At 34.1% G+C, this 10,704-nt stretch overlaps 1 protein-coding gene across 3 annotated transcripts; it reads right to left on the bottom strand.

The window, feature by feature from the left end:
- Nucleotides 1-2,545: 2,545 nt before the first annotated feature.
- Nucleotides 2,546-8,767, bottom strand: LOC107185817 (orphan steroid hormone receptor 2). Of its 3 annotated transcripts, none has more exons than XM_015573581.1 (9): nucleotides 8,640-8,767; nucleotides 4,778-4,918; nucleotides 4,554-4,661; nucleotides 4,301-4,456; nucleotides 3,950-4,214; nucleotides 3,610-3,857; nucleotides 3,334-3,530; nucleotides 2,980-3,257; nucleotides 2,546-2,903 (listed from the first exon to the last, which is right to left on the bottom strand). In XM_015573581.1, exons 2-9 carry the CDS (start codon nucleotides 4,910-4,912, stop codon nucleotides 2,644-2,646), a joined length of 1,647 nt encoding a protein of 548 aa, XP_015429067.1. In that variant the 5' UTR covers nucleotides 4,913-4,918; nucleotides 8,640-8,767; the 3' UTR covers nucleotides 2,546-2,643. The 3 variants fall into 3 exon arrangements, with proteins under 3 accessions (XP_015429067.1, XP_015429069.1, XP_015429068.1); XM_015573583.1 differs by having other exon boundaries at nucleotides 4,778-4,914; nucleotides 8,640-8,670; XM_015573582.1 differs by lacking the exon at nucleotides 8,640-8,767 and adding an exon at nucleotides 6,672-6,815.
- Nucleotides 8,768-10,704: the final 1,937 nt, after the last annotated feature.

Here is a 10,704-nt window from a genome sequence, read left to right as displayed (position 1 = left end):
AAGCGCGACGTTTTCCATGACCATACTTTCCGTACATTCGACCGACCACTACTGAACTCGAGTCCACTCAACGACTCCGACTTTCATACGAAAAACCAATTCTCAAACACTAACGGATAATGCGGCTATGGCGGTAAAGCGCCTCTACAAGCAATCTTAGGATGTGACTCACTGCACAGGGACGACTCTATGCGATCAGTATTTGGGTTCCTCCGCGAGCCAGGCCTCCCCTCTCCAATCATGTCGGTTTATCGAAAAGTAAACGTAAACGATACTAGAAGCTAAATCATTATTTATTTTTTTTAAATTTCAATTATACGTTATACCACAATTAAACATGTATGTATATACACAATACTTTGATATAATAAAACTGAAGGAGCAACAATCTTCAGGTCTCTCGCATTTCATAACTTACATAATTACAAAACTACTATATTTAATATAAATATTCTTCTTTTTCTCATTCAGGCACAGATCTTATATTTACAGAGGTCTAATACAATTTTTCTTTCTTACACAAGTCAAATCTTTCCTAATAATATTGTCCATTAAGTATTTCACATGTAAAAATTGTATCACATTAAATTTACCAACTTCCAAAAGGTAATTTCCATGTATGGTTTGCTATTGGAACATTGCAAAATAGTAATATCTAGTACACGTCCTCCTGCTGTGAAGTACAAATGTAATAATGTGAATATCAGGTATAAAGATGCAAGAAAACCACTATTGATACAATGCACTGTAATGCCATTTTATGAAAAAATTGCTGCTGACTCTAAATTATTACATACTAGTCGTATTTTCTAAAGATTAAATCAGATTTTAGTCAACAAGTATAATTTACATGAATATCTGTAAAAAAAAACAAATGTATTGTTGTTTAATCTTTGGATTATCGAATTAAAAAGGATACTTAGGTTTACCTAGATATAGAACATTGTTAGAAGTATAGTACAAGCTTATCAATTATGTGGATGTTGATGGAAATCTCATAACCAGCTGATACGTTTCTATGAACATTAACAATTCTCAATAGCTCAACAATATTTAACGACTTGGCTCAACATATCTTGCAAAAATATCAATGATCTAAACATTAACATTAAATACACAAGATTATAATTTTTATCCTACATATACTAATTCTACCTTCACTGCTTCGTTATCATCAAATACATACAAATAATATATGTAAGTATATCTATGTCCATTGAATATTACTCAATATTAAATGTATATAACTACAATTAACAATATGATATAAAATGTACATTCATTTAAGTAAACGCATATACAATGATTCTTTCACGTCTTCTAGCTCGATAAGTAATTCCCATTTTAATAAAAATATACTTTTATTGTCCATTTTCGAAGAAGTAAATAATACTTGATTGCATAATAAATTTAAACCATACTGTATCACTTTAATCGTACAAACATCAATGCAATTCAATTTATGATATAAAATCATCTACCTCGGTATGTCGGAAATAAAGCACGGCTATTTCCTCTTTTTAACTTTGCACCAATTAGTACTATTGCACATTCTATGATTTTAAGAGAAACTCGAAACATTATACATTATCCTTCCCTTAATGTATAATAAAACACAGCCTAGAAATATATCAAGCATTATGATCGATTTCTAGGAAAATAAGTAAAACGTGTGCATATTCCGATTTATTAGTAATAGAATTACGGAAATATGCGATTTCTTTGTACTAATACTTATGTAATTTATACTTTTTATGTTTCTTGAAATAATAATTACAATATTCATGTAACATAACCGAACAGATTGAATAATCTATAGTTTGTGATTTTTCTTGACGGACGGAAATAAATTATACTTTTACCGTTTTGATTGTGTCCAAAGATACCAATGTATACGTGATTTGATTTTTCTCTTTCTCGGTTTGTGCAATAACGCTAAAATAATAGTTTTAAAAAACCATTCTCTTTCTCCAATTAGCCTGTACAAAAATAATTATATTCGATAAATAAAGCATTTCAATTAAAGTACAAAATTACTAATTCGGTTAAAGGCTAAAGGTAAAATCTGTCACTAATAATAAATTATAAGTATAGTGATATTGCCCTGTGTATTCTTTTTAAACTATATGCCAATACAAAACTTTCCAGATACGTATATTTCCCTCTAATGTTTGAAAGAAAATTACGTAACGTATATAACGCATAGTATCTTACTATTATAATTTACAATACTGTTAGAATTAAAATGAAATAATGAATTTATGCCAGTTGCAATAATATTAAGTCGCTGTTAAGAACAACTGTATATTGTATTAATACTAACATGTTTTTACCAACAAAAGGTCCGTGCAACATGGAAAGTTTTGTACAATAGGCAGTGAATTTACAACAAATAAAAAAAAAATGTTAAACGTCAGAATATTTTAAACTAGATATTATATCTGATTAACGAGTTAAAATACTACCCTGAGTTTCAACTTTATTTGATAAGAGGCACGTAGTCCTTTCAAGAAAAATAAAGATTAACATTGCCTCGTTTCGTTTCTCTTCTATTTCTCAGCGTATAAAAATATTTAAGGCATTCAACACTAACGTATATATCACTTTGTTAGGTCACGACTTGCATTGCACGGATAGTAATTGTCACCCCATGTGACTTTCAGGTTCAGTTTTGTAATCGTGCATAGTAAGAATATAAGGCACTACACTTGCTACGCTTACTCTACCAATGAGACCCGCGAAAAACAAATCTTCCAAAACTCTAGGGTTAATCGAACGCAGCGGTGCAAGTCTCAAAAGAAGGCGCGGCAACCGGTCAGATCCCACACGTTGTTGCAATTCTGTCCATGCAGCTTCTTGTAAAACTTCCACTTTCTTACGCCAAACGCCCGCCAAAACATTATCTAAAAAAGAATAAACAATTGAATGATAACAAAATCGTTTTGTATGCTCTTAGAACATAAATGCTATTTAACTCACCAGCACTGAAAAGAGTTAGCGCTTTAAGGTACGCATATTCAACAGAATCCACTTGTAATTTGTGAAGTGAACTAACACAATCCTGCAATCGGCATATGTGCTCCGTGACAGACTTTACTTTGCTAGCAGTAATCTTTTCCTGTGCAATACTAGCTTGTAAATGATTTATTATTGATGTTAGAATACTAGGAAGCGACAGAGTGTACGCGCATTGTGCAAGACCTAATGTAAAGAGCTGTCCCCAGGAACTGCGTACCAATGTTGTTTGAACTTCGGATCTAAAAAGTGCGTGCTGTTTAATTCACTATTCATGTTGACGATTATATTTAGCACTCAGGCTGTTTCATTACTTACGGTAATGCTTGAAACGCAGGAATTCCTCTTGCCCAATGAACAGAAAGAAAAAGTAATCTCGCAGCACTCTCGCAAATATAATGTATTGATAAATACGCAGGAGCTGGAGTAGGCGCTCTTAACTCAAATAGCGTATGCCTTTCGGATATTAACTGACCAGTCCATTCTTCTTCTGGTTCACTTGAACCATTAACACTCTGAAAAATAATAGAAACATCCGAAATATCAATACACATATATCAGTATATATTAAATTAAAAAAACAGAGAAACATACATCTCCAATAAGTTTAGTCATGCTATCCAAAGCATGTGAAATAAGTAAACGTTCCCTTGCTAACGTTAAAGCATCACTAAGGTCACTATCACTACTTTGGTCTTCCATACTGGGACTTTCGGGTTGTTCCCAGGTTGGAGGAGCTTCAGACACAGGTTGTTGCGGTTCTGGTTTAACTCTAGGGCTTCGATTTCCTACTTTTGTCCCTGCAGATTCTCCCAATACTGGTTTCCTTTCATGTTGAACGGCTATGGAACATTTGTTTAAAAAATTCACTTCACTTTAATTATTTTAACTATTATACATAGAAGACTTGTGAAAGAATTTGAAAGAAACATACAGTCACTTCTCATGCCCATTGCAAGACATTTCTGAAGTCTACAATACTGACACCGATTTCTATGGTGCTTGGTAACTTCACAACTCTTGCTTCCTCTGCATTGGTAACCCAACTGCTTCCGAATACTACGTTTAAAGAAACCTTTACAGCCTTCACAGCTTATTGCTCCATAGTGTCTTCCACTAGCTCTATCACCACAGACTACGCATAATTCTAATGACAGTCCCAAACCTAAAGATCCACGAACGTCTCTCGCCAATTTTACCTGAAAGATTATACACACAATGATTAACAGATATCTAAAGAATGATTCTAAAAATCCAAGTGAAAATAAATACGTAATAAACGTACCTCTACGTCGACATTATTTAAATGCTCGATCCCAGCGTGTAAATGAACCATTCCTGCGTGCGATGTTAAATTACGAAAATCTCTCCCAATCTTGTGATCAACTTTTTCATCATGTGCGTTATCGACATGATTATTCTGATCTCTTTCCATGTCTCTCTAAAAATATATCGAATATTTATAAGATCGATCGCTTATACTTATCTTACAAACTATAAAACTTTACTTTTTTATTAAAAAGAACATTCGAACGCACCATAGCGGGATGATGCGCTAAATTATGATAATTCCTCCCTATGTTTTGATCTATTTTATCATCGTGAAGATTCTCAACGCGATCGTTCTGATCAACATCCATGTCCCGCTAAAATAAACAAAACACAACATTAGAAAACGTTTCATTCGTCGTTCCATAAATAATTACAGTTCCTTTATTTTTACAATAATTTCATTTTATCAAATCGTGCAAACGACAAGCACCTCCGCATCAGCGTCAGCTGCATGATCCACGTTATGATGATGTGACAAATTACGAAAATCCATTACTACTTTTCGATCGCCTTCGTTTTCATTAAAATTATCGTGATCGTGCTTCTCCCTACGATCCCTGTCCATGTCTACCTGTAAAACAAAACATAATGATACCTTCTTATAGAACTCTCGAAATTACCCGCACATCGCAAAAATATTTCTACGCTGACGTCACGGTACGCGCGTTACGTGCTTCCCAAACAATCAGTGTCCACTTGTCGAATACTGACGTATACTACGCAGGCAAATATGCCGTTCAAATTCCGCAATATTTGTAGAAATAATAACTAACGTAAGTTTTTGATTTTTCAATTATTCTTAACTTAGACATTTTAATTACAAATAAACCGAAACTTATTAGATCCTAGAATGTCAAATAAATCAGAAGATATGCGGATGAGTATATACCGGGGGGTTAAAATAATATTTTTGTCATTAGAATCTATTAAATCTTTATTGAATTGTAATTAAATTCAGTTACTATCCTAGTGCTAGAAAAAATATTTTTTTCAGGTGACTGCATAACATTCGAATATTAGAACGCAACAATGCATGAATATAAACTTCACAGTAGCCATCACTGATGAACTCCATGACATACAACGTAATGAAAATACATAATAGACATTGCTTGGTTTAGTTAAATAATGTTATACGGTAGATTTCCAAGATGTTGGTTTAATTTTTGGTTAGTTTAAATATATTTAAAATCGTAAATTACAAAATTTTACAGAGCATGAAGTTAATGAGTCTGGCTTCTGAGAGGCTCATATGATCGGGCGAGTCGTGAGTATGTATAGTGTGATCCCGATCTAGGCAAACAGAATGTATCGTTTAAAGGCCTAAGCATCGGCACGGCATAAAAATGAAAACTGGAGCATTTGCCGTCCGCCCCTACCTGCCGCAACCCTTTCCCTCTACCATTTTAAGAAGTGAAAGAGATGGGCTTTGGTTCTTCGGTTCGTAGATTGCTACGTGGTTAAGCACATGCCGATACTACACAGTCCATGCTAGACTGGCTGTCATAGAACGAATGGTCCATTTCCATACACCCGTGATCCGACTTCGTCACCGTCGTCGCAGTGCAGTAACACGAGAAAACGGTGCCTGTACCGTTGCTCCGAAATAGTTAACATTCTTAGACCTTGCGCTCATTACATCGTATTACAAGAACGTTCTCTTTCACCCTTTCTAATCACGACAATAAACTTTCAACTTAGGAACCACGTCTACTTTCGAATGCAACGATACACATATTTATGACTTTTTATTTGATCTCGACTTATTTTTTTTCAATACACATCTACGAGTGTTCAGTCTTCTATCCTCGTGATCAATACTACCACACGTATCCGATCTCACGGAAGTGTCACGCTTGAAATTCAACGTCATTTTTTTTTATTCCCGAACAAGAATCCGCGGTAGTAACTTGACACCTGTTCTTTTCCTTTTTTTTTGTGTTCAAACTCGAGCCATTGACCCGCTTAGACACGTGTCACCGTTAAAAATATTAACGTGTTTTATTTGTCTTTATCGCAAGCGTTCCGGGGAGGCGGTATCGTTTACGGAATTTCATGCACCACGATAAAATGTCCAAAGAACAACAATTATGTATTACGGTTGTTAAACGCACGCGGTAAAGGTCACCGTGGATTGAAAGTGTGGGACCTGATGTATAATATTCTGATAAATTCGTTAGTTATTCTTTCTATTCCTCCGCTAGTTCGAAAGAATGTCGTTCGACATGTTTCATCAAGCGACTAGCGTTTCCTTCACGCCGACCTTAGAAAACACGCGACGTATCTTACATTAAAGTTCGAGGACAGTACGCACAATACACTACCTGTTAGGTCGACCTGTGTCGCCGCATTTGCGTGTGACGGCGGTGGCGCTCTCACGGGTCACGCACGGTTCTGAAAATATAACGTAACCAGCCACGCGGTAATACGCGCGGAAAATATATATCTGTTCGCGATTTCAGGGGAAATGACGCTTTTAAATTGAGAAACTATAACGGCGAACAAAGGCCACGAGAAGAATGACAAATTTAACGGTGTACGGAAATCGTTTCGCTGGCCCGTTCGAACGGTCGTACACGAAAACACCACGTCGAAGTTTAAAGGCAACCTTGCGCAGGTGAACGCAGCCAGACCGTTCGCTGTACTGGCAGGTTGGCAGGTCACTCTCTTGTGTACCGCCAAGACACACCGGCCAGGTGCATTCTCGCCCCGCTTGCCTGCTTTTCTACCTGAGCGAGAGCATTCGCCGTGGAGGACCGCATAGTGGTCTCTCGACGAACGTTACAGGTTATGTCACGTAATACACGCCCGCGATGACTTATCGGTTGAGGCTCGAGGTCGTCGCGTCGATTGAGAATAGGTCAAACACGAACTGTTCATGGCAAAAATATAGATACGCGGTATCGAACACTTTTATGCATGTTTTCTTTTTCAGGTGCGAACGTTATTTCCGTAGAAATTTCTTGCAGAACATATCTGTTTTTCGTTTTGCGATAGGTGAAACTTAAAACAACAACTCGTGGTTTCGGAGTAATTCTTTTAGAATAAATACAACAAAAGAATAAATCAAGAATATACTTACACATAAAAATAAGGGCTATTTATTACTAAATCCTGAATGTTTTTGCAAAATGTCGTAAAATAAAACCTAATAAAGTTCAATAATATTTATATGTTCGTTGCATTAACATAATAAAACATTTAGTATAAAAAATGAATTTTTGTCTACTTTTCATTTCTGAATTTGTACAAATATTCGCTGGTTAATTACAAATAATTTATTCTGTAGTCACAAAGACTGTATAATGTAATGTTTAAGACTACAAACGCAAAACGTCGATGCAAATTATGTAAAGAATACAAACAATGATAAGCAGCTGTGATAAAGTACGGTTACATTTTTGGTTAAATAATGCGACGTTTCAGATTATTTAAAATAAATATCTTATTTTCGTTAACTATAGTTACTGACTTTTAAAAATATAAAGTTTTGTAACTTTTCGAGTGGTCATTCCAAGTCACCTAGAGACTTCTTGGAATGGCATCAGTGAAGAAGAATAGTCACTCGAGAGTAATTATTTCTATACGACCGGACTTCACAGGTAAAGGTCGCCCGTGGGTCCGAAGGTTACCTCCTACCTACTTGATCACCGCATCGACACAGATTTAACTTGTAATCCTACTCATTGCGTTACTGCATTACTAATTGTGCATCGTTTTTTTTCAAGTAATCATAAGTAATTCACTTTTCCTTTAGTTTACACGCTCGGTTTGCAAGAATTTACAATGACGTCACCGCTTTTGTTCGTAAAGATAAGGAATAATGACAACAATTTTGCTATGCTATTAAAAAATGTCCTCTTTCATATTTATAACAAAAAAAAGCTAACCGTTCGTTTTTCTTTTCAAATACACCTTGCATAAATAACTCAATCTGTATTTACATAAAGAATGCAAGACAAATCAAAATTTCACCTGTACAGAAAACGAATAAAAATTTCTAAAAAAAGCGACTTATTATCGACAGAACACGAAACTGCATGATGGTAATGTCAAAATATCATATGATAGTTGGACCGTCCTTAAGGGACTAAGATCTTTTATTTACTAATAGTCTATACCTGTGAAAGGGTATAAACATTTTGTAGAAGTGTAACGTACTAAGCGGGACGTGTAGATACGAATTGGTACGACGTGGGCGAGTCATAGTTCGAGATCTCTGGTATCGTTATCGGTGGAAAGGTAACGAAAAGCTAAACAATAGTAAACAAGTAATTGTTAGGTGGACTCACCTTTATAATTAACAACGACGACTGGTCCGACTACGCGTCATTTAGACAGTTCATAGGAACAACTAGGCTTCGTCAACCATCGGTGGGTTAGAGTTCATAACCTCTTCTAACCTTTACCTTTCCTTTACCTCTTTCCCCCCGTATCTAACCCCACCGCTCACCTTTATACCCACCCGACATTGCATCTACTGGCATTGGTACGTGGTTGCACACAGATCGACGATTTTGAACCTCTGTTGCAGAATTTGTATGTCGCGCCGGATTCTCGGTGGAGTTCGGAACTACTTGTAGGAAATGTCCCCATGATAGAAACGGAAGTTGTCGCGTGACCATTACTTGTATTTAAATTTGATCTGAATGGAAAAGGACTATGTCAAAGACGAGTACCGGAAGAATTTCACAAAAATGGTTATTTGACGTAAGTGTTTACACGTAATTGTATAATACAACAGTTAATTCTGTCATTTTTAAAAATACTTCTGATAAAAGAAATTGTCACTCGTGTAAAAAATTTTAATCGTAATTTCCTTTAAACATTGTTTTGTAACTTTGGGAAGTTATAGAAGAAATTGTATTAAAATAATACTGTGTATTGCAAAAAGTTCTTTATTGCAAATAATGTTTTACATAATACACTACTTCATTGTACAGGAATTAATGAAGCATATTATATTGCCAGTATTTAGAATAGCTAATATTATATTTACTAATATATAACATATTTTACCATTATTGAAATATACATTTACTTATGAATTAATAAACTAACTTATTTTTATTATTACATCACTATTATATTTATACAGATGTTTAATAATATTTGCAGAAAGCCCTGTTTTTTTTGTTATTCGCCCATAAAATTTAGTGTGCCTAAATTAGGACTTAAATAACGTAATCAGTCAAGATGAAAGATGACTTATTGTTTTAATTATTTTAGAAAATATGCTAATATCGTTTTGAAATGTTCAAATATAATTAAATTTAAATGGTAGCTGGCAAAACATAAAACTGTACAATTTTTATTATTTTGTTACTGTTTGCGCAATTACCATTCATATTGTAAAATGCTATAATTTATTTACACTGAGAAACAACAGACGTCATTAACAAAATTTATAGAGTTTCAAGTTATTTTCTACTGTTTGCTTTTTAAGTCTTGTAGAATTGTCTTATTGGTACAATAATCAATTGTATTTGTTATTGATCATAATGCCAGGTACTTTTGTTTCTTATTTAATTTACTTCTATCAAAATCAAAGTCAGAAGTGCGCTTTTAAGTTTTTTTATTATTAAGATATAAGTTAATATATTAATTTTCATAATTTGCAAGTATAAGGTAACAGAAGATACTACTACTAATTTTAAGTGCATAACTGTCCATACTATTTAAAAATAAGTGAAAATGAATCGTAACTTCCTGATACAAGTAGTCAGTAAAATTGATTCAAGTCTAATAACATTATCACATACCAACATATGTTGCATACTGTGTAATAATACACGTGAACACGTTCTTTAACCTTTCTGTGACTTGCTATAATAACAGATTTCATTGCAAAAGTGATTCTCATTCATAGATATTACTGTCAATAACATAAAACATTTTCCTTTTTGTTATCTAAACTTCACATACTCACTAAAACTGTCAATTGTTTGCTATATCATAGTAAACAAAAACAAGCAGAAGTGCTACAATTTTGTTCACATAAAACACATAAAAGTAATAAAGATATAGCAACAATGTTTGATTTCATATTAGTTTGTAGGTACAGTGTACAAGTTGTTGAATACAACTGGCCACTACTTGTATAACATTTATACAATAGTATTTCACCTTACATACATTTAAAAGTGTTTACATTCATAAGATGTACATGGAAGTGAACAAATCCTGACAAATCGTAAAATTTATATATTTAGGTAATTTTCTTACCTACTAAGAATCCACTAGATATGTTTAATACCTCATTGTTTTCCTTTGTCATTGTCAAAAATAATAAGTACTGTCATTAATAAGAAACTAAGTTAATCCTATCCTTTAACATATAAAATATGATTGATGCAT

This window comes from Dufourea novaeangliae, unplaced genomic scaffold, assembly GCF_001272555.1.
Source record: "Dufourea novaeangliae isolate 0120121106 unplaced genomic scaffold, ASM127255v1 scaffold56, whole genome shotgun sequence".
NCBI lineage: Eukaryota > Metazoa > Arthropoda > Insecta > Hymenoptera > Halictidae > Dufourea > Dufourea novaeangliae.
Note: the sequence above shows the minus strand (reverse complement) of the source record. Positions and strands in the feature narration are given on the sequence as shown.

Excerpts from the sequence above, each read along its gene's own strand:
- LOC107185817 (XM_015573581.1), bottom strand. The coding sequence starts at position 4,912 with ATGGACAGGGATCGTAGGGAGAAGCACGATCACGATAATTTTAATGAA. Across the intron at positions 4,662-4,777 it reads CAGCTGACGCTGATGCGGAG|CGGGACATGGATGTTGATCA; the intron begins GTGCTTGTCGTT and ends TGTTTATTTTAG. Across the intron at positions 3,258-3,333 it reads CCTGCGTTTCAAGCATTACC|ATCCGAAGTTCAAACAACAT; the intron begins GTAAGTAATGAA and ends CGCACTTTTTAG.